General features: G+C 39.3%; 1 protein-coding gene across 1 annotated transcript; it reads left to right on the top strand.

Moving 5' to 3' along the window:
* Positions 1-19,153: 19,153 nt before the first annotated feature.
* POU3F4 (POU class 3 homeobox 4) lies at positions 19,154-20,349 on the top strand. The gene has a single exon (XM_075259275.1). The coding sequence runs from the start codon at positions 19,194-19,196 to the stop codon at positions 20,280-20,282; it is 1,089 nt and encodes a 362-aa protein (XP_075115376.1). The 5' UTR covers positions 19,154-19,193; the 3' UTR covers positions 20,283-20,349.
* The last annotated feature ends 6,226 nt before the right edge of the window (positions 20,350-26,575 follow it).

Below are 26,575 nucleotides of genomic sequence, written 5' to 3'. Positions count from 1 at the left end.
TTGGGCTCCTCCTCACGCCGCAGAGTTCATGAAAAACAACCAGTATGGTGCAGAAGGAACAATGTGGTGGAACAATGTGGTGCAACACTGGCACAAGAATGGTCAAAGGTGCACCAGGAAACTGGAGTAGATCTGTAAGTAAATTCACCCTATGTATTACACTATACACTATATAATCTGTATTATCAATACTATGTAACCTGTATACATGATAGATTCAATATGATCAACAGTATAAAACATGAATACACTATAGACCCCATTTACCCAGCATTATATGTATACATTAGAGATGAGCGAACCGCGTTCGATTGAGTACATGTTCAATCGGATATCAGGCTGTTCGAGATGTTCGATTCGAGTCAAACACCAGGTGGCAAACTCACTAAAAATTTGTATCCCCTCCCACCTTCCCTGGCGCTTTTTTTTGCACCAATAACTGTGCAGGGGAGGTGGGACAGGAACTACGACAACGGAGGCATTGAAAAAAAATCGGAAAAAGTAATTGGCTGGCTAAATCAGGTGACCTCCAAATTATACGAATAGTGGATTTAATATCCGGTTCATATGAGACCGTGAATTATGTGACTGTGAGACAGGGATAGATGTACAGGCAGGGTTAGCTAGGGATTACCTTTATTTAGGGGGGAATGTTACTCACCCAGCTCTTTGGGGCTCTATCTGATCGGGATCCCTGTCAGCTTGTGATATGCGCAAGCTGACTTTTTCCATACGAATGCATTGACCAGCGTTGATTGGCCGAATGCCATACAGACTACAGCATTCGACAAATCAACGCTGGTTCTTGTCTGTCAGGAGGCGGATTCTAAAATCAGACCAGAATGGAAACTGCTGTGGACAGATCTTAGACTCCGCCTCCTCCAGCAGAACCAGCGTTGATTGGCTGAATGCTGTACTCTGTATGGCATTCGGCCAATCAACGCTGGTCAATGCATTCCTATGCCGAGATGTAGCAGTGCTGGCCGTGCGCTCACCTAGACTACTCCGGAGATGCAGCTGAGCTGAGCGCACGGCCAGCACTGCTACACCTGAGATGAAGCAGAGCTGGCCGTGCGCTCAGCTCGGCTACTCCGGAGATACAGCCAAGCTGAGCGCACGGCCAGCACTGCTACAGCAGAGAACCGCTGCTACACCGGAGAACCGCTGAACCCTGCTGCACACTCAGCTCTGCTGTATCAGAGATGTGCTGAACCCTGCTGCATGCGCATCTTTGATGCAGCAGAGCTGAGTGTGCAGCAGGGTTCAGCGGTTCTCTGGTGTAGCAGTGCTGGCCGTGCGCTCAGATCGGCTTATCTCCAGAGTAGTCAGGCTGAGCGCACTGCCAGCACTGCTACATCTCCAGTGTAGCAGTACTAACCGTGCGCTCGGCTCATCTCCGGAGTAGCCAAGCTGAGCGCAAGGCCAGCACTGCTACATCTCGGCATAGGAATGCATTGATCAGTGTTGATTGGCTGAGTGCCATACAGAGTACATAATTCGGCCAATTAACGCTGGTTCTGCCGGAGGAGGCGGAGTCTAAGATCAGTCCACAGCAGTCTCCATTCTGGTCCGATCTTAGACTCTGCCTCCTCACAGACGAGCCTCCGGCAGAACCAGCGTTGTTTGGCCAAATGCTGTACACTGTATGGCATTCGGCCAATCAATGCTGGTCAATGCATTCCTATGGGAAAAAGTCAGCTCGTGCATATCGCAAGCTGACAGGGATCCCGAAATAATGCAGTGACTTGGGTGAGTTAGATGCCCCCAGACATGCTTCCCCTGCTGTCCCAGTTGCATTCCAGGGTGTTGGCATCATTTCCTGGGGTGTCATAGTGGACTTGGTGACTCTTCTGAGTTGAATAGTAGTTTCCCCCTAAATGAGTATTTATTTCCCATAGACTATAATGGGGTTCGATGTTTGATTGAACAGTCGACTATTGAGCGACTACTCGAATCGAACTTAGAACATTTCACTGTTCGCTCATCTCTAGTACACATCATATTCTATATACACTGCTCAAAAAATAAAGGGAACACTCACATAACACCTCCTAGATCTGAATGAATGAAATCTTCTCATTGAATACTTTGTTCTCTGCAAAGTTGAATGTGATGACAACAAAATCACACAAAAATCATCAATGGAAATCTAATTTATTAACCAATGGAGGTCTGGATTTGGAGTCCCCCCCCCCAAATTAAAGTGGAAAAACACACTACAGGCTGATCCAACTTTGATGTAATGTTCTTAAAACATGTCAGTGTGAGGTTGAGTAGTGTGTGTGTCCTCCACGTGCCCGTATGGCCTCCCTACAATACCTGGGCATGCTCCTGATGAGGTTGTGGATGGTCTCCTGAGGGATCTCCTCCCAGACCTGGACTACAGCATCTGCCAACTCCTGGACAGTCTGTGGTGCAACGTGACATTGGTGGATGGAGTGAGACATGATGTCCCAGATGTGCTCAATCATTTTCAGGTTTGGGGGACGGATGGGCTAGTCCATAGCTTCAATGCCTTCATCTTACAGGAACTATTGACACACTCCAGCCACATGAGGTCTGGCATTGTCCTGCATTAAGAGGAACCCAGGGCCAATTGCACCAGCATATGGTCTCACAAGGGGTCTGAGGATCTCATCTCGGTACCTAATGGCAGTCAAGGAATAATATCATGTCCAGCGCCATGGAAATAAAATAACGTACAGCACATGGAGGTAATATATTAATACATGTACATGCACCATGAAATTAGTATAATAATGTCCAGCACCATGGAACAAATACCCTAAGCCCTGATGCTTTACAGCAGTAGTATCAGGGATCGGCAGTCATTTCTGTGCTTATATACTTGTACAGTAGCAGGTACGATTGTCGATCTCTGTTGACGCAGATGTAAAGCATCAGGGACACAGGTGGGGCCACTAATGGGGCATTATCCTTTTTGGGAGGTACTAATGTCCCTTTATTGCCCCTCCACCAGTATCAATCTCCATATAATGCCCCCACACATTATATAATTCCATATTGCTATATAATTAATGGTATATATTATGTATACATTATAGACCCTATATACTGTGACCAATACCATATAACATATTCACATTATTGACTGTTTATTATATAGATTCAATGTTGTACACGTGTTATAGACATGATATGGTTAAATATAACCATATGTAACATGTTCTATGGTGTTAATATAATGTAAACCTGTATTTGTTATATACACTGCACTGCCCTCAACATAACATAATTTACATACACTTTAGATCCTAAATAATCAACAATTCTAATAGATATTCCTTCAATAGTCCTACCATGGGGAAATTCAGTGTGTTATAGCAGCATGGATAATACAATAATAGTACAAAATCTCCCGGTAGAGATACAGATAAAAAGATAAAGGCAAAAAAAATAATAGGAGGGATATCACAACTTAAGGATCTTTCAGTTCTCTGTATGGAATGATCTTCGCTTAGCTCAGTGTTGGTTGTACAGCCTGACCTCAGCAGGGATGAAAGACTTCTGAATAGCGCTCCTTCTCACACTTGGGGTGAAGCATTCGGTCACTGACAGTATTGCCCAGTTCTGTCATGGTCTTATACATGGGATAGGAGCTGTTCTCCCGCATGGAGCTCACCATGGACAGTATCCTTCTGTCACCCACCACCTGCACTGGGTCCAGTGGGGTCCCCAAGACAGACAGCGGCGGATCCAGGGATTGCGGGGCCCTGGGCAATTGACTTTGGCGGGGCCCTACTTACCGGGGGGTCTCGCACTTCTAACCTGTACCTCCCAACTGTTGAAGACCAGAAAGAGGGAATAAAATGTGCGGTGCACGCAGCAGCAAATTAGGCCCCGCCCACTTTTATGTTGACTCCGCCCATTCTCATTCATTTTTCATGTGATTCCACACAGTATAATCCTCCTACAGTCATCCGTAAATTATATGCCCCCCTCCATCTCTCCCCCATTTTCATATACACCCTTCATCTACCCCTAGTTTCAAGTCCCCCCCTCTATCTCTGTCCCCAGTTTCATGCCATTCTCCCCCTTTATCTGCCCACAGTTTCATGTCCCACCCCCTGTCTCTGCCCCAGTGTCATGCCGTTCCCCCCCCTTCATCTGCCCCGGTATCATGCTGTTCTCCCCCCTTCATCTGCCCCAGTGTCATGCCATTCCCCCCCCTTCATCTGCCCCAGTGTCATGCCGTTCTCCCCTCCCTTCATTTGCCCCAGTGTCATGCCGTTCTCTCCCCCTTCATCTGCCTCAGTGTCATGCCATTCTCCCCCCTTCATCTGCCCCAGTATCATGCTGTTCTCCCCCCCTTCATCTGCCCCAGTGTCATGCCGTTCTCTCCCCCTTCATCTGCCCCAGTGTCATGCCATTCTCCCCCTCCCCTCCCTCATCTGCCCTCAGTTTCATGGGCCCCCTACATTATTTTCCACCTAAATGTTTAACACACACAAAAAAAAAACACACTCACCTTCCCTCGCTCCCCCGCAGCTCTCTCCCTCATACACATATTGTAGGCGCGATGTGACGTCATCACATCGTGGCTACAAATGCCGGAGCTCAGCGTTAAAGCAGGAGCTGACAGCTCCTGCTTTAAACGCCTATGTATTCAGCTCATGAGTTGTAATCGGGACATGCCGACCGGGACCATTTTGTTAGGTCCGGGCCACGCCGTGGGGCCCCGCTGAGCATTACCCGGCCCTGGATTCACCCCTGAAGACAGATCTGGCCCTTCTAACCAGCCTGTCTAGTCTATTTCTGTCCCTCCACCAGCAGGCCACGCTGAATAAGATGGCTGATAATACTACAGAGTTGAAAAAGGCCCTAAGAAGTGACACCGGGACTCCAAAGACCCTCAGCCTCCTGAGCAGGTAGAGCCTACTGTGACCCTTTCTGTGCAGCACATCCAGGTGATCAGCCCAGTCCAACTTATTGAGGAGCGCACTCAGGTACTTATAGGTGTTGACTATCTCAATGCCCGTCCCCTGGATCTCCAAGGGATTTGAAGCACATCTCCACTTACTGAAGTCCACCACCATCTCCTCGGTCTTCCCAGCATTAATCCTGAGCTGGTTCTGCTGGCACCATTCAACAAAATCCTGGTTTAAGTCTCTGTACTTCCTATCGTCGCCATCAGTGATAAGGCCGACTATAGCAGAATCATCGGAGTACTTCTGTAAGTAACAGCTGGAGGAGTTGCACCTAAAGTCAGCAGTGTACAGTGTGAAGAGGAAAGGGGCGAGAACTGTACCTTGTGGTGCCCCAGTACTACAGATCACAGTGTCAGACACACAGTCCCGGGCTCTCACATACAGAGTTCGGTTTGTGAGGTAGTCTAGGATCCAGTTAGACAGGTGATGGTCCACTCCACCAAGGTTCAGCTTCTCCCTCAATAGCCCTGGCTGAATGGTGTTAAAAGCACTAGAGAAATCAAAGAACATTATTCTCAAAATGTTCCCTGGTTTCTCCAGGTGAGAGAGAGCTCTATGAAGAGGGGGGATGATGGCGTCATCTACCCCAATGCCCGGCCAATAGCCAAACTGGAGGGGGTCCAGAGCAGGGCTCACCAGAGGATGGAGATGTGTTAGGACCAGTCTCTCTAGGACCTTCATCAAGTAGGATGTCAGTGCCTACAGGTCTGTAGCCGTTAAGGTCCGTCAGATGAGGTGTCTTTAGAACTGGTACCACATGATGTTTTCCACAGTTGTGGCACCATTCCCAGCTATAAGTATTAAGGTTACTATATATTTAACAGTATATCATATATCTTTAAGATAAGATAAGATAATATTTTATTGATCCTGGAAAGAGTGGGGGATATGATTGCCATTAAGGCAATACACATAGATAGATGGATAGATAGATAGATAGATAGATAGATAGATAGATAGATAGATAGATAGATAGATAGATAGATAGGTGAATTTCTGTTGCCTGTTCTTTATGTGCAGCCAATCTGTAATAAATCAGGCACTTCCAAAGATTTTATTCCTGGTTCTGGTTCTACAGACCCGCCAATCTTCACTAATTCAGAACTGCAAATACAGCACCACTGGCTTACACATCAAGGGCCTTTCTCCATAGAAGAGGAGAAGAAATAGACAGCAATTCAATTTTTTTCTTATATTGCATATCACATGATCCCTATTAGCAAATAGAGGCGTGTAGGTCCTTCATTCATAGCCTCACTGACATACACCAGTATCAGAGGATTGCAACACATATTCACTGTTGTTCTCTGCTATCAAGCATTATCATAGAATTATATATACATATAAGCAATAATACAGCAATCACGCGCTCTTGCTTTCTGCTATCAGCCATGATCAGAGTATTGTATATATCCAGTGATGCTCACTATTTTTTGTTTTTATCTGTTTTCAGCCCATAATATTGCCCCATACATGGCCTATATTACACCAGTAGAAATTTGCACTTCCTCTGACGCGGTCTCTAGGATTTTCTTCTCTGCCAGTAGCAGGCTGCGCACTATACTATATAAACCAATCAGAGTAGTACTTTCATTTTCATAGGATGCCTTGGATTGGTTGCTAGGGGCAACTTCCTCATTTTTCCATAAATCATCCTCTACTGCCACATATTACAGCTTTCAGCCATAACTCTTAAAGAGAAACGCAGCTGTCAGTGATCTTCTTGATGTCAGTGATACTACTGACCAACACTTTATACTTGGGCAACATCAGGTACTCTCTCTAATCCATTAAAAACAATATAATCAACACTATATAATATGTATACAACCATATGCCCTATGTAATCAGCACTATATAATATGTATACAACCATATGCCCTATGTAGTCAGCACTATATAATATGTATACAACCATATGCCCTATGTAGTCAGCACTATATAATATGTATACATCCATATGCCCTATGTAATCAGCACTATATAATATGTATACATCCATATGCCCTATGTAATCAGCACTATATAATATGTATACAACCATATGCCCTATGTAATCAGCACTATATAATATGTATACATCCATATGCCCTATGTAGTCAGCACTATATAATATGTATACATCCATATGCCCTATGTAGTCAGCACTATATAATATGTATACATCCATATGCCCTATGTAGTCAGCACTATATAATATGTATACATCCATATGCCCTATGTAGTCAGCACTATATAATATGTATACATCCATATGCCCTATGTAGTCAGCACTATATAATATGTATACATCCATATGCCCTATGTAGTCAGCATTATATAATATGTATACATCCATATGCCCTATGTAGTCAGCACTATATAATATGTATACATCCATATGCCCTATGTAGTCAGCACTATATAATATGTATACATCCATATGCCCTATGTAGTCAGCATTATATAATATGTATACATCCATATGCCCTATGTAGTCAGCACTATATAATATGTATATTTCCATATGCCATATATAATCAACACTATATAGTATGTATATATATATATATATATATATATTTCCATATGCCCTTTATAATCAACACTATATATAATATGTATAAATCCATATACCCTATGTAATCAACACTATATAATATGTATACAGCCATATGCATTATATAATCCACAGTATATACATTATAATATGTATACATCCACATGTACTATAAAATCAACACTATATACATCATGTGCCCTATATAATCAACACTATATAATATGTATATATTATAGACTCCATATAATCAGCACTAAATAACATGGACAGTTTGTAGACTACAGTAACACTATAACATGTATCAATATAGTTCCCTATATAATCTAAACATGTAAACCACATACAATTACTGACATGACTTATACATGACTGGCGTTGATATCGACTCGAGCACATAAAAGTGACCAGAATTTCTTAATAATTCAGGAGTATCGCCATGGAAATGAAGTAAGACTGGCATGGGAAACGCCAGTCTTAATAATTTCCTCCCTATATATCCAACACTATGTAACATATCCATTTTCTATACTCTATAACATTACATAATTAGGACCCTATAGAATCAGCAGTACATAACATTTACACAGTAAGACCCTATGTGACCAATACTAAATAGCATGTTAATTTTAAACTATATGATCATCATATATTACATATAATATATATATTATAGACTCCGCACAATAAACACTAAATATACATTACAATATAGACTTTATAACACAATATGACAAGTACACCTTAAAGTTTGTATACAATCCATGCTTTATAGATAATATAATCAATACTATATAACATGTATACATTATAGACCCTATATCATTTATACTGTATACAGTAAGGATTTCATTTAATCAATACTTTATACATGTGTACATTATAGTCTCTATACAACCCACACTAAATAACATGTACATGATAGGATCTATATAGTCAACACTATCTAGCATGTAACATGCATTGTAAACCCTATATCATTAACACTATATGTCATGATCATGAATTCTATAATGTTATAAAGACATTATAGTCTCTACAGAATCCATACTTTGACATTTGTATATTATAAACTCTATATAATAAACCAATGCTTTAACATTATAGACTCTAAATGATTGACAATAAAAAACATATACACTATGGACTTTATAATCAACACTATATGACATATATACGTTACATTCTATATATAGTCTACTCGTTATGAAATGTATACATTACAGACAAACATATAAAATGCATATACTATAGACTATATGTAACCAGCGCTATTTAATATGTATACATTGTATTTTATAATACTAAATAACATATTCATTGCAGATGCTATATAATCAATATTATATTATGTATGATTTATGGACCCTATATAATCAACATGTAATAACATGTGTGCACTATGGACTCTGTGATTCAAATGATGTGACATGTATACATTATAGACCCTATATAGTCAGCACTGTATAACACATATACATTATAGGCTCAACTTAATCAAGACTATTTGACTAAATATATAACATATACACATTATAATATGCGTAAATTATATAGACCCTATATAGACTCACTTTATAACAAATATACAATATTCTCTATTATAGTCCCTATAGAATCTATTCTATGAAATTTACATAACATGCATACATGATGTCCCATATATAAAAACACAATGTAAAATGTAGTTTATTTAATCAACCTTCATAACATATATACATTATAAATCCTATATCATGTGTATATTATAGCCTCTTTCTAATCAACACAGTATAAACTATATACATAATAGTCCCTATATAACCTATTATATAATCTATATTATTGACCATATAAAATTGGCACTAAGTATGCATTCATTCTGTCGGCTCTATGCACTATATCATGTATACAGCACAGACTCAGTTTAATCTACTTGACATGATACATGTGTTCAACGCTATCCAAGGTGTACTTTAAAGTCCCTAAAATGGCCCTATATAATCAACACTGTATAACATGTATACCCTAAAATAGTGGTGTTTATATGTTATCATCCCTAAAGACACGTACATAGACATAAACACTGTAACATATACGTTTTCATTAATGTCTATATAAAATTCAAACAATAGAACATGTTTACATTATAAACCATATATTATCGACATTATATAACATATATGCAAAACAGACTATATGTTAGAGCTATATCATATACATGTATTATCAATTCTATCAAATCAACACTATGTAACTTTATACACTATATATAGTAGTATATATAATTTATGTTGTAGATATATATATTTATAACACATGTATACGTTTTAGACCCTACATAATTTAGGTCAACACTAAATACCATATATTCTTAATAGTCTCTATAAATCAGTACTTTATAACATGTATGCACCATATATTCTATATAGTGAACACTATGTAACATGTAATATGTTTATATCATAGAATATTCACTATATATACTATTTAATATCTATTTATTAGACTCTATGGCATTCATTCATTTATACATCTTAGGCTACACACGACATCTACCATATAAGATCTAGTTTTCATAGATTATATACAGTTTATCCTCTATAATATACATTATCTAGTCTCTATATTCAACACTACATAGAACAGATATAACCGTCCCAAAATCTTTCCTACCATATATCAGGTATCTATTATTTATATGTATTCAGAAACTTGTAATACCTTGTGTCCTATTTCTTCAACACTATATAGCATGTACATATCCATAGTACCATGGTACTTATACCCTCAACACTATGTATGACTTGTATTCTCCACACCATAAACTATATGAAACTGCAAGACTGTGACCCTATAAACTATCTGACAGTATGTAAAGATCACAGGACTTATATACTGTGACACATATTTATATAAGTGTATATACACAGGCCTTATGTATATATCACAGACCCTAAGTACTATATGTCACCGTATGTAAACATCACATACCCTGTATACTATCTCACACTATATATACACATCAAAGACCCTATACACTGCATGTACATATCGCCCACCCTATATACCATCTGACACTGTATGTATACATCACAGACCCTATACATTATCTGATATATAAATCCCAGACCCTGACACTGTATGTATGCATCCCAATTTATGTATGTAACACAGACACTATATACTAACACCTAAGTATATATCACAGACCCTGTATACTAACTTACCCTGTATGTATATATGACAGACCATACATACTATCGGACACTGTATGTACATATCACCCACCCTATATACCATCTGAAACTGTATATATTCATCGCAGACCCTATATACTGTCTGACACTATATGGATAGATGACAGACCCTATATACTATCTGAAACTGTAAGTATACATCACAGGTGCATATCCTCAACATTATGCCTATACATTCCATAGTGTCATGGATGTAGGGTCTGTGTAATATTTTCTACATATGTTAAGTGTATTAAGTGTTATGTGTGCCCCGGTTTCCTATAACTCCATATAATAATCATTGCAAACAATATTATGTATATAGATCCACTGTATCACCCTGGTCCTCTTCTGTGACAAATCCATTATCTGCTTACACACCTGTATGTTCACCTCCTATGTTGCTCCCGAATTATACACATCGCAGAAAATCATATAGAGCAGGGGTCGGGTATGAAACTATTTATTACTGCCCACAAGGGGGTATATAGGGTATAAGGATGACATGGTTATATAGCTGTACATGTATCGATCCACTCTATGAGATGTCTTCACAGTGTGTGTGTGGTGTGCGTGTGTGTGTATATATGTATGTGTATATATATATATATATATATATATATATATATATATATATATATATATATATCTGTGTGTATATACATATAATATGAGGAGGTGGTCCTGAATGAGTTTGCAGGGGAAAGTCAGGCTTTTATTAGGGGGTGGGGGCTGTCATGGCTCCTGATTAAGCCTGAGAGACTCATTTGTCATCCTGTAACTAGAAGAACAACACAAGGAAACCCCAAGGAACCTCCTGCACCCAGCTCCGGGGTATACAGACATATACTAACACTATATATACATAGAACTACTACTAATAATAGTCACAATACATGTATCTTATTAACCCCGCGCCAATGTCTCTATATAACACTAAATGCGATTATTAGCTAACGAATATAGAAAGTATATGCTGTTAATATTCGGAATATACAGAATATCCCCCAAATCTGCGACCTCAGAAGCTTTTACCGGCTGCGACAATACAGGAGCGATTCTGCCTCCTGCGACAAATACAACTTATCGATCAGAGAACAACATTATAATATATAAGCAGAACAATCACCCCCATCCTCCTCCTCCTTATATTCCTACCAGGACTACCTATATATGGTCGGTGTGAGATGTATATTATTTATGACATGATACAGGATATATTATATACATGACTGTTATGTATAATGATTAGCATATTATCACCGGTCTCATCACATTCATTGTAAACCAGACTGAACTTTCTTGGGTTCATAATTTGGGGTCTGTCTCCCCCATGACCTGACACTTGGGGTCCTCTATAATGGGGGTCGCGCCATCTCTCCCCGGCAGCTGCTCCTTTCCTATTATTATAGCCGGGACTCTCCGCCTGGCTTATTATGCCCCCCTTCCCCCCATTACTTGTCCCTGCTGCCCCTGTATAGATGTCAGGACTGGAGTGACAGCTCTGTAGGCAAACCCCATAATAAAGGGCGCAAAAGAGCGCCAAATCCTAAAGAGCGACACATTGTAATATATTCAGAGATCCAGCCTGTGTAATGTGGCAATATAGAAAGCATAGGAGCTATAGGGGCAGGGGTCAGAGATGGGGAGAACACTTATTACTATATGATGATTAGTGGTAGTGAAAATACTAATTGTTATTATTAGTAGTATTATTATTGTTATTATTATTGGTATAATAATTTGCATTAATATTATTAGGATAATACTAATATTATAATTATTATCATTGTAATATTATTAGTAGTAAAAATGCTAATTATTATTATTAGGGAAATGATTACTACATATCATTATTATTATTATTATTATTATTATTATTACTATTTATTATTATTATTTATTATTATAGAAAATACTGCTAATATTGATAATATTATAATTAATGAAAATACCACTTGCTGTTTATCATTATGTTATAAGAATATTATTATTATTATTATTATTAATAATAATAATAACCATTATATTAATATTATTAGTGAAAATGCTACATACTAATAATAGTAGTAATGAAAAAAACCTGTCTTATTAATTATTCATAGAATTGTGTATGTAACAGCATAGAAGCCCCTTAGTGTCTGAACAATAAATGAGAGCAACATAAATATATATATATATATATATATATATATATATATATATATATATATATATATATATTACAATACTAGTTGATGATTGTTGTAATTATTATTAGTAGTAGTAATAGTAGTAGTAATATAACATTGCTCATTGTGTACAGTCAACTAATTATAATAATAATAATTATTAATAATAATAATAATAATAATGTAGTCTTATTTTTATTGCTTTTATTATTACTATTGTTGTTGTTGCCGCCAATGATATTATTGTTAATATTGTCACTATTATTTTAGTATATTTCTTGCACCCCCGGTCACCCCCAGTTTTGGCCACAGACTTATTTCTATGGCTCCTATTCTTCTTGCAATGGTTACTAGTATCCTTCATGTCTTCTTGCTGCAGCTGTACATAGGGGACAATGGCCACCTCCCCACACCCATATTACAGCAGGGCAGGGAGTGGGCAGAGAGTTTGGGATTAGCCTCCATGTTGATTCCTTCTGATCTTTTGCTCCTTGTAACAGTTTCTCCTCCTCTGCTGAGTCCTTTCTCCCAGGTCCAGACGGGGTCGCCTATTCAATGAGGCTCCTTTTATTCTGCGCAGGGCAGGGGATTTGTGGCCATGGTCCCCCCTTTATTCTGCTCTCTATGGAAACCCGGATCATGGAGAGAAAAATGCGAGAGAGAATAAAGGCAAAGAGGGGACAGGGCCGCATCTGTTACACTGGGGGAGTGAGAGTGACAGCTCCCAGCTACAGAGACCTCTCAGCAAAAGGAACGGCCTGCTAGGAAAAGGGGACAGCCTGGAAGAGAATGGGGACAGCCTGGAAGAGAATGGGGACAGCCTGCAAGAAAATGGGGACCGCCTGTAAGAGAATGGGGACAGCCTGCAAGAGAATGGGGACAGCCTGCAAGAGAATGGGGGCAGCCTGCAAGAGAATGGGGACAGCCTGGAAGAGAATGGGGACAGCCTGGAAGAGAATGGGGACAGCCTGGAAGAGAATGGGGACAGCCTGCAAGAAAATGGGGACCGCCTGTAAGAGAATGGGGACAGCCTGCAAGAGAATGGGGACAGCCTGGAAGAGAATGGGGACAGCCTGTAAGAGAATGGGGACAGCCTGCAAGAAAATGGGGACCGCCTGTAAGAGAATGGGGACAGCCTGCAAGAGAATGGGGACAGCCTGCAAGAGAATGGGGGCAGCCTGCAAGAGAATGGGGGCAGCCTGCAAGAGAATGGGGGCTGACTGCAAGAAAATGGGGAAAGCCTGCAAATAAATGGGGACAGACTGCAAAGCACAACAAAAATGGGGACAATTCAGCTGCATTGAACAGTAAGAAAAAAATAGTGGCAGCCTGACACCCGCTGAAAGAAAGCAGGGACAACCCAGCTGCAATGCAAGAACGCCCTGCAACCAACTTCAAGAAAGCAGGGACAGCCTGAACAAAAAACGGGGACTGTCTCAGACGCTCCTCAAGAACCAATCTGAAGAAAGTAGGGACAACATAGCTATATATATATATATATATATATATATATATATATATATATATATATATACACACATAGAGAAAGAATGAAGATCAAGTCGCAATAGACTGACAGCTCTCAGCTGACAGTACTGCAATAAAACAGGGACAGCAAGCAGCTGTAGAGACCTCTATATATTTGATGTCATGCAATGTCTCCAGGGGGCAGGCTTTAGATACAGGGGCACAAGTTCAGAACAAGGGCTGCAGAAACCTAGAGAGATGTTATAGAATGAATCAACTGCAACAGTAGGGATTGAAGAGATAAAAAGAACCTGAAAAATGACAGGGACAACATAAGCCCTTCTGCAAGAAAACAGGGACATGAACCAGAAGACTTTATGGAAAATCACTGCTGTAACTGACATACAATGAAAGGTCTTACACAAGAAAGAAGGCATCACTCTGCTACAGAGGGACTACCATTAGGAAATAGGGACAGCAGTGACATAAGAGAGGAACAGGCTACAAATCATAACGCTGAAACTGGACTGTGCAAATACCGCACTGTATGAAGAAGGTTTAGGAAATAACCTGGGCCTGGACCACACTGCAAGAAAAAGAGCCCAACAATAAGATGAGGCCAGTCTGAGGTCAAAAAGGGGATAGCACCTGAGCCCTCCTGGGATAAATGACAGCAACTGAGGAACAAGAGCAGTCCCAATGCAAGAAAAGAGGGACTAGACAGGGCCAGAACCTGAGACCCCTGGAAAAAAAAAGGACTGCTGAGCACAAAACAGGAACAGAACCTGAGATCCCCTGAAAATAGCTGAGTAAAGAAAAGAGGGACTTGTCGGCATTTACTGCAAGAAATATGGGAAATGACTCAAGATGAAAAAAAAATTAGAATATAATAGAAAACTGCAGGCCATGGACACATATTTCTACCTGCAGACAGTCCCATATGCAGCTCTTACCTGCAGATCGGAAAATGACTGTCTCAGCCCCACACACCTGAAATCCTGATATTTATCCTCAAACATTGAGCAACACAAGAGCAACAAGCAGCAGATTAAGCAAGCAGCAGGGAGGCAGGAGTCAGTAACACCTCTGTGCAGAGGAACCTGGGATTAGACACAGACACAGTACACTGAGGAGCTGCAGACAATGGGGCCAAATAATGCCACATACAGGGGTAAAATCCCAGGCTATAGGGTAATGGAGGAAACTGGCAAATAATGTCAATTACAGGGGTAACTACACAGGTTATGTCACATGTACAGGACAATGGCAGGGGATAGAGATACAGATGATGCCACACAGAGCAGTATAAACCCATTAAATGCCATAAGAGTATAAACACCCAGGAAGTCAGACATGGCAGAGATCTATAATGTCACCCCCTATAGGAGTGCTTGAGTGTACGCACATTAACATTAAAGGCTCTTTAGCCACATAGACCCTAGAAGGAAATGCTAATACATTGTAACAGAAACCAGGAGGAGGCATAATAATATACTACATACAGCTAAATCATTGTATTGTCAAAGAAATATAGACACTGCGCACTATTATATGCACATATATACTGCATAATGTTATAGACACATATACACTGGACAATGTTATAGGCATATATACACTGCACACATACACTGCATACTATTATAGGCACATATACACTGCACACTCTGTACAAGATTATACAGGGCACACTCCTATAGAAACCTATATAATGCACTTTTACACTACACACTGTATAGACACATGTATACTGCGCTCAGTCATAGGTCCCAGGAGAGCACACAATCCCTGCCGACACTTATGCAAATGTAATATGGTAAAGTCCACCCCATACAGATCTATATGTATCCGATCCCCTCAAGGTATCTCGCAGATAGACATCCAATTAAGTAGTTACATAACATGCACACTACAAATAAATAAATACACACACACACACACACACACACACACACACTGTACACTGCTTACAATGTGACATTACAGGGATGAAATCACTTATATCTGCATCTTGGATTATAAAGAATAAATCTCCGCATGAGGGTATAGACCAGTCACCTGTAACTCTGCCCCTACATCCTGTGGGAAATAATTAGCCCCCGACCCTATAGGAAGATGAAGGCGGCAGCCGGAGCTCTGGAGAGATTGGTGTCCCCAGAAAACCTCTGCTGCAAGGCAAACTACAAAACTACCCCTACACTCCAGTTTTCACCCTCCTTATACTCTGCACCCTGGGTCCCTTCATGTGTATCTTGCTACATATACTCTGTGCCCCTGTGTGTGCTCTGCTCCCCTATGTTTATATTGCACCCCCTATAGCTATCCTGCTCCCCTATGTCTACTCTGCTCCCCGTATGTACCTAGCCCACTATATCTACCCTGCTCCCCTATATCTACCATGCTCCCTTAGGTTTACCCTGTTCCCCTATATGTTACTCTGTTCCCCTATGTCTCCCCTGTAAATACTCTGCTCCCCTATGTCTACTATGTATCCCCTGTATATACTCTGCTCCCCTATATCTCTTCTGTATATACTCTGCCCCCTATGTCTCCCCTGTATATACTCTGTTCCCCTATGTCTCCCCTGTATATACTCTGCTCTCCTATGTCTCCCCTGTATATACTCCTATGTCTCCCCTACCCCCCTGTATTTCCCTGCTCCCCCATCTCTGCCCCCTCACCCTCTTCTCTTACCTTCTTCCTGGGAATCTTTCTGCGCAGAGCTTTCCCCACTTTCCCCCAGTTGTGGCGTCTTCCAGAAACTAAAGCCTTAATGACTTTGTGCACAGGGCTCCTTCCTTTATTTCTGCTAAACAGATGAAAATGTATGCTAATGTGAATCAAGCTTAACCTGGAGCCGGCAATATATTTAATGGAATTTCCAAACCAATAAGAGGCGGATGCGGCAATATAAGAGCAAATACAATTAGCGGCTGCGGATCCCTCGTCTGTTCTGCAGGGAAAGGTCAATTTATAACTAAGAGGATTGTTAAACGTATTTAACAAGGATGGACACTCTGTGGACACCAGGACTGCAGGGGCAGGAGGGAGACCTCACCCCAAAATCCATCAGAACCTGCACTTCATGGGAGAATTGCACAATGAAGAACATATATGTTATATATATGTACCCTATATACAGAGACATTATACATGAACACATATCCTGTATACAGAGACATTATACATGAACACATACCTTATGTATACAGAGACATTATACATGAACACATACCTTATGTATACAGAGACATTATACATGAACACATATACTGTATACAGAGACATTATACATGAACACATATCCCGTATACAGAGACATTATACATGAACACATACCCAGTATATAGGAACATTATACATGAACACATACCCTGTATATAGGAACATTATACATGAACACATACCCTATATATAGGAACATTATACATGAACACATACCTTATGTATACATACATTATCCATGAACCAACTCCCTATACATATAGACATTATACATAAACACCAACCCTGTATTTAGAGACATTATACATGAATACATACCCGGTATATAATGAAATTATGCTTTGACACATACCTGCACATAATGACTTTATACATAGACATATACTCTGTGTATAGAGGCCTTAACTATGAGTATATACCCTATATATAGAGACATTATACATGAACATATACCCTATATAGTGATATGTATAAATACATACCTTGTATATAGCCTTGTATATAGAGACATTATGCACGAACACATACACTATATATAGAGGTTTTACATGAACACATATACTGTATATAGAGACAATATACATGAACAAATACCCTGCACATAGAGACATTATACAAGAACACATACCCTATATAGAAACATTATGCATAAACACATACACTTTATATAGACGTAATACATGAACACATACAAGGTATACAAAGACTTTATATATGGAGATATACCCTGTATATAGAGAGATTATACGTGAACACATTCACTGTATATTGAGAAATGATATATGAACAAATAGCCTGTATATAATGACATTATACATAGATAGATAGATAGATAGATAGATAGATAGATAGATAGATACACACACACCCTATATATAGAGATATGTATATAGAGACATTATACAAATAGCCAATATGTTACCATCTAGAAATGACAATAGATACCACATGTCGCACCAATGTCTTATGTTTTATTACATGTCTGCATTGTGTTCTAGTTGGGTTTTTATTTGCCCTCCATTCATTTCATTTGACATTCATGCTATACAATGATATATAGGAGGTTGTCGGCGTAGTCGCGGACAGATGGTTCCTGCGGGTTTTCTGGTACTGTTCGCACAGTGCGGCACCGCTGGGATCCTGGGGACTCCTTGTCGGTGTTCCTTCCATGTGCTGCATGTGGACGTGTCTGTGAGGACAGAGCCCTGGGAGAAGCTGCTGCTCCATGCTGGATACACACGATGGCACCGGGAGATCTTCAGTCGCTGTGCACACCATGCAAAAACACGAATTAATCTTAATTATTGCATTGGTGCCATGCAGTTTGCTGCTGGGAGGGGAATGGTTAATGCAGGGGCTCTGGCCAATGAAGGATCCAGGCTGCTCACTTCCTACTCAATCCCATTTAACCCCTCAGCTCCCCAGCTGCTGTGGATGCAGGGACCCTCCTCCTGGTGGTCCATTGGCAGAAGGGAAGGCTAGCCAGCAGAGGAGGGGTCCCCATTGGCTGCAGTGGCTGTCACTCAGCCACCGGTTAGTGATTTGGCTTCCTTGCCTTGTAGATGTCAAAGGCTTGAGCTGCACCCTTACCACATTATAGCTGGTAGGGGATCCACACCAAGCAATGGCCACAGCTGCCTCTAATCCCTACAGCATCCTGAGCAGCTCATCCCTGGTCCATGCAGACTCTGCGGCCATGCAGCAAGGGAGTCCCTTCAGGAACCCACAAAAACTGCTCCAAAGTGACTACCTGCAGGGGGTGCCCAGCAATGGCCACCCCCTGGGACACCACTGGATGGGCAGCCTAGGCGATGGCAACCCCTGGTCTTCCAGCTTAGCCAGCAGCCCCTTGGACCAACAGGACATTAAACCCGGCAGAGAGGACCTTCAACTGGGCACCATCATCCACCACAGGTCACCCCATGTCAGCCATCACTCACCCCACACCAACCACCCCAATGCCTGGGGAGCCAGCCCAGCTCACAACCCCTCGCTCCCCTCCACTGGCCAGGCTATAAATGTCTACTCCCAGCCTGGCTTCACGGTCAGTGGCATGCTGGACCATGGGGGGCTCACCCCTCCTCCACAGACGGTGACCACACAGAGCCTGCACCCTGTCCTGAGGGGCGACAACACCGACCACGGAGACCTGGGCTCCCACCACTGCCAGGACCATTCCGACGAGGAGACCCCCACCTCAGACGAGTTGGAACAGTTTGCCAAGCAGTTTAAACAAAGACGCATCAAACTGGGTTTCACCCAAGCAGATGTTGGCTTGGCCCTGGGCACCCTGTATGGCAATGTCTTCTCCCAGACCACCATCTGCAGGTTCGAGGCGCTACAGCTCAGCTTTAAGAACATGTGCAAGCTAAAACCACTGCTGAACAAGTGGCTGGAGGAGGCAGACTCCTCCACAGGTAGCCCCACCAGCATCGACAAGATAGCAGCCCAGGGCAGGAAGAGGAAGAAGAGGACCTCCATAGAGGTGAGTGTCAAGGGGGTCCTGGAGACCCACTTTCTGAAATGCCCCAAGCCAGCCGCCCAGGAGATCTCCTCCCTGGCAGACAGCCTGCAGCTGGAGAAGGAAGTGGTCCGGGTCTGGTTCTGTAACAGAAGACAAAAGGAGAAGAGGATGACCCCTCCAGGAGACCCCCAGCAGCACGAGGTCTTCTCCCACAGTGTCAAAACAGACACCTCCTGCCATGACCTCTGACTATAGACCCTGCAAAGGCTTTTCCTTGGAAAACTTTGTTTTTTCTTTTAACTTATGTTCTATTCTTTATGGCGGAACAAAAAATACACAAAAACTTTTGCAAAAAAATGTTTTTAAAAAAAAGTCTAAAAAAAAATAAATAAAAATAAATGAATAAAGACTCGAGGAGCTGCTTGTTCCAAACCTGGCAATATAACTGAGACAACCTGCTGTTTACTACCAGAAGAGAAGTTGGTGTTGGGAATCTTCTCTAGGATCTGACCTGTGCCTCTCACCTCCCTGCGCCTTGATGACATCACATCTCAGATTTCAGGTGACTTTGGTTTTACAATCGTCTCTCTCTTACTCTGGAGATGGATCTGGGATTCTAGTTTTGGTTGTTTTCCTGCGTTTTCTCCATGCGGTGTGTACACAATATTTGTGGAGGCGATTTCTTGCTTCATCCAGCCTTGTAGATCAGGATGGTCCCTGCAGTCACCATCACCCTCATCATCCTCTCCAGTGTTAACTATTGTGTAACAAGGTACTACTCTCTGCAGAAGCCCCGTGTCTGCTGTGTCATATAAGTGACCATTGTGTATGTCCTGTATCTATAGGTTACCCCTAGTCTGCTGGATATTATTGAGGTGTCATTATTGTATTGTCTATCCTGTGGTCAGTGACAGGGTTAGGGGCCCAGTGGGGACAGAACAGCCTGAAGCCAAACCCTCTCTCTGTATGCTCTGTCTATCTCTCTGTCTCCCTGTGTGTCTCTGTATTACTTTGTATCTCTCTATGTCTCTCCTCTATGGAACACTTTGTATCTCTCTGTCTCCCTGTACGTCTCTCTTTCTGTGTGTCTCTGTATCACTTGGTATCTCAGTATGTCTCTCCTCTATGTATCACTTTGTATCTCTCTCTATGTCTCTGTATATCTCTTTCTTTCTTTGTGTCTCTGTATCACTTTGTATCTCTGTAAGACATTGTATATCTATATAGATATATATTTCTCATCTCTCCCTATAAAATGTATCTATCTCTGTCTTTCCTCTATGTCTCTTCTCTATGTAACACTCTGTATCTTTCTGTATGTCTCTGTATCACTTTGTATCTCTATAATACATTGTTTCTCTCTATGCCTCTCACTGTGTATCTCAGTATGTCTCTCCTCTATGTATCTCTGTAAGACATTGTCTATCATCTATCTATCTATCTATCTATCTATCTATCTATCTATCTATCTATCTATCTATCTATCTATCATCTAACTCATCTCTCTATACAATGTATTTCTCTCTCTATGTATCACTTTGTATCTTTCTATGTCTCTGTACCACTTTGTATCTCTATAAGACATATGTGTCTCATCTCTCTCTATATACAATGTATCTCTCTGTTGTACACTGTATCTTTCTGTATACCTTCCTCTCTGTGTATGTCTTTGTCTCTCTTCATAATTCTCACGGTATATCACTTTGTATCTTTCTATACCTCTGTCCCATTCCCTCTCTGCCCAATGAAAACCCAAGGCTGTTGGTGGTCTCAGTGCTGGTGGGGTCTCTGTATGTGACTGTGAATTCTCCATAGGGGCAGTTACAGCCTTGCTATTCACATAACATGAATTCTACAAATCTGTCCAAGTATCCATTATATTGTTCCTTGTTATTGCTCATATCCCCCCACTGCATGTCTATGGTTTGCACATTTATATATAATTTTCTGTTATTTTTTTTATTTAATTTTTATAATATTATATATGATAAAGCTATGCTTCCAGATATCAGATACTATAGGATTATATCAAGAGGTGCGCTTCTAAAATACAGTCATTTATTTGCATACAATCCCCATAGTTGACTATTATTGTTTAGAAATATTATTCTGATTTTTTTTTTTTTTTTACTTGCTCCCAAAATTTTGACTTTTTATTCTTCTTTACCTGCCTCACGCCCAGGCCTAGAACAGACCCCTTATCCAATGCAGATCTGTATGTGCGCATATCTCACGTATGAACAGTCACCTATCTGCCCCTGTCTGAGACCTTCCGTCAATTTTTCCTACAATTTTATTTTGATTATTTTTGCAACTTTTTGTTTCCATCGGAAATATTCATCATTGCCGTTCTTTCCTTTCTTTGAAGCATTTTTTATATTTTTCAATTCTTCTCCAGTCAGAGCTAAAATTTAGCCCCAAAAAACAATCAAACAAAAAAAAAAAAGGTTTCTGCCGACTTTATAATTGTACAGTTTTGTATATTGAACTTTTTGAATTTATTAATTTAAAACGAAAAAAGAATAAAAAAGATCATTTACTTTATTCATTTAGTATCTGATGTATAATAAACGCTATTTTCATTAAAAGTTGCTTTTTTCAACAATTTTATTCAGAATTGCCTATTAGAGTGACCAATTATTTATTTTCAATAAATTCTGCCGTCTGTTGTTAAAAAAAAAAGAAGCAAAAAATCCAAAAAAAACAAAAAGTCCGAAGATAAAATGAGTGAAAAAATACACAAAAAAAATCCCCGGATCTTATTGTTTGTCACCTGGTTTTAGTTTAGGGTTTATAATGACATAATATTTTATTTGTTGTAAAAAAAAATATATCAAAAAGAAAGAAAAAAAATCTACAGAAATAAACATTTTTACAAAATGACAAGAAAATCGGTCGTGTTTGTGTCATCTAGATATGTTAAAAATAAATATAACTGAATTTGATCAATTTAGGCAAATTTTTTGCATTTCGCATTTTTATTTTATTTTGCACTAAATTGTTATTTGGATATTTACGAAAAACATTGGATTAAATTTGGCAATTTTTTTTATCTATAAAATAATCACCATTGAAAAAACAATCACTGGATTATTTCCGTCATAAATTCAAGTAATCACTTTATTATTCCAGAAAACGCGTTAGTAATGAGGATGTTCTGTCCGGATGGATCAGTCTTCTGTAAAATCTTGAAAAAAATTTTTTTGGGGGTATGATATTTGCAAAATAATTTGTAAATGATGGTAAAAATTTCTTGGCATTTCTTAACTCTAAATTAATTTTTATTTTTTTGTTTTTACAATTTAGAATTTTTGAATATTTTGTTACAATAAATTCTATTTAAAAAAATATATTTCAGTAAAATAATGTCAGGGCCAAAGAATGATTTGTAACAGAGCTGACTGGAATAATAAAGTAGGGATAGGGAAATTGGTTTATTTATTTATTTATTATTTCAAAAAATTTATGTAAATTTTATCACAAAAAAATGCACAAAATGAGGAAAATTGCAGGTGATTTCCATGTATTATCTGTGTGAGACACGTAGCACGTAAGCCTTGGGCTTGGGTTATACACCTCCGACAGAAGCTCGTAGTAAATTGGTTACAATCGTAGGTAAAATGTGTTAAAAGAAGATGGAAAAAATTGATTTTTTTTTTCAGGAAATATTACAAAAAATGTGTATAAATTCACCAAGATAGAAGGATAATTTATTTATTGTCACAACCGCTGAGGCCGCTTTGGTCGCATTTAGTAATTGCTCTGATGTTTTGACGTGCAAATTTAATGTAAAAGTAAGTGCCCCCCCTCCCCCCTCCTTCCCACAGCTCATAAGAGGTGAATGAGAAGAAATGAAGCAAAAATCTGAATGTGAAATTTCCATTTTTTCCCCGATTTCTCCAGAGTAAAGGGCGGCCATGACTATTTCTTATTTAGATGATTGTGAAGCTGGAGCGACTCTTCCTGCAGAATTCCCAGGATGCCTTGTGCTGGGGTTTTGTGTCCTCTCTGTATTAAATGGCCAGGACATCAGTCATCTGCACAAAGGCCCGGCCTTCTATGTTGAATCAGAGCTCAGTGGCCGGCCGAGGGGATGTGCTCTGAATACACAGTAAGGAAAGATCCGCCACACAGATCCACATTTTTTTTCCTGTCGCTTTCCTTCTTAAAGTTGTATTGTACCAAAATTCCAGTGGTCGGTGTTTTAGGCCGCTGAGGTTTGTCTTTACTGACTTGGGCCTGAGGGAACCTTATACAACGCGGGGCCATAGGGAATAAACTGGAACAGTCCCTAAACCAATCTGACCAAGGGGTCTGATGTGGAAGGGGCCGAACCGGTTGTCATGGGCCTGTCCACATCTAAGTGACACAGCTACGACATAAGCTAAAGGATATCAGGTTTTGTAACTGATTCCATGTACAGTATGTGTGACGTATATGTGACGTATGTGGGATATATGCTTTATGATATGTCAGTGGCATATGTTGTGTGATGTATGTGTGATTTATGTTATATGTGTTATATAAATTGTGTGATATATCGCATAATGTGTTATCTATATAATATTGTGTGATATATGAGCGATATAATATTGTGATATAGATTATAATGTGTGATATATGTGTAATATATTGGGTAATGCATATGTGATACATGTTGTGTGATATATGTCTGATGTATGTGTGATATATATTGTGATGTATGTGTGATACATATATCATAATGTGTGAAAAATATTATATGGAGTGATATATGTTGTGTGATATATGTGAGATAAAAGAATGACTCATAAACATATGTATTTCCTTTCAGCTGAATGTGTCTCAGCCAATGTGACTGAAAGTAACACAAAGTAAACAGATGCGTAATAGATAGATAGATAGATAGATAGATAGATAGATAGATAGATAGATAGATATGAGATTAGATAGATATGAGATTAGATAGATAGATATGAGATTAGATAGATATGAGATTAGATAGATATGAGATTAGATAGATATGTGATAGATAGATATGTGATAGATAGATGATAGATAGATAGATAGATAGATAGATAGATAGATAGATAGACAGATACATAGATATGATATAGGTAGATAGATATTCCACTCATATAAAATAGATATGAGATATATAGGGCGAAAACAATAGATAGAAATTGGATGTACGCATAGATACATAGACTTGAAAGAGATAGGTATGCAAACAAAATAGAAATTAGATAGACGGATAGATATAAAATAGATAGATACATGTAAGATAGCTAGATAGGTAACAATATATAGAAATTAGATAGATCGATAGATAGATAGGAGATAGATAGATAGATAGATAGATAGATAGATAGATAGATAGATAAATAGATAGAAGATAGATAGATAGATAGACAGACAGATAGAGAGATAGATATGAGATAGACAGATAGATAGATAGATAGATAGATAGATAGATAGATAGATAGATAGATAGATTAAACTTGACTGTAAAAGTTGCTCCACAATATCTGACAGGAGGCAAAAGAGTAATTGATTATATGATGTAACAGACTCCTACATCTCTCACTAGAAACCATAATATTCCTAGACATATTCATATTGATATAATCTCAGTAACTCCTTTACCCATCTCAGCATAATTGCTGCAGGAATACTAAAGTGTTTCAGTCCTGCCAATCTAAGTTTTCTTCATTTGATAGACAGGTAGATTAGATAGATAGATATGAGAGATGGATGATAGATATGAGATAGATAGATAGATAGATAGATAGATAGATAGATAGAATGATATTAGATAGATAGGAGATAGATAGAGGAGATAGATAGATAGATAGATAGATAGATAGATAGATAGATAGATAGATAGGAGATAGATAGAAAGATAGATAGATAGATAGATAGATAGATAGATAGATAGGAGATAGATAGATAGATAGATAGATAGGAGATAGATAGATAGATAGATAGATAGATAGATAGATAGATTGATATTAGATAGATAGCAGATAGATAGAGGAGATAGATAGATAGATAGATAGATAGATAGGAGATAGATAGATAGATAGATAGGATATAGATAGATAGATAGATAGATAGATAGATAGGAGATAGATAGATAGATAGATATTAGATAGATAGATAGATAGATAGATAGATAGATAATGAATAGTTGAAGCACTTTCGCTGTATTTTCTGTACAGTCCTGGTCATGAATAAATGATAATTTAGTTCTCTCTTGAATTATAATTTATTTTCTAATATAAAATGATGGAGAAGCGACAGGTGAATGTCAGGAGACGACCATGGGTGACATCAAAAATAAACTATCAGATCTGGAGAAAGAAGAATGTTCTATCCTCAGGAGACATCTGGGGACAGTGACATGGTAAGAAGCTCCAGAATAGTCCATGAACAGAATCAATCATCATCATAGCCAGAATATATGGGAATGAATGAATTGTAAAACAATCCCCCCAAATCTGACCAGTTACAAAGGAACAAACAAAACAGCTGTAAAATCTCAGCATCTAATACTAAGCAGA

Source organism: Leptodactylus fuscus, chromosome 11 (genome assembly GCF_031893055.1).
Source record: "Leptodactylus fuscus isolate aLepFus1 chromosome 11, aLepFus1.hap2, whole genome shotgun sequence".
Lineage (NCBI taxonomy): Eukaryota > Metazoa > Chordata > Amphibia > Anura > Leptodactylidae > Leptodactylus > Leptodactylus fuscus.
Note: the sequence above shows the minus strand (reverse complement) of the source record. Positions and strands in the feature narration are given on the sequence as shown.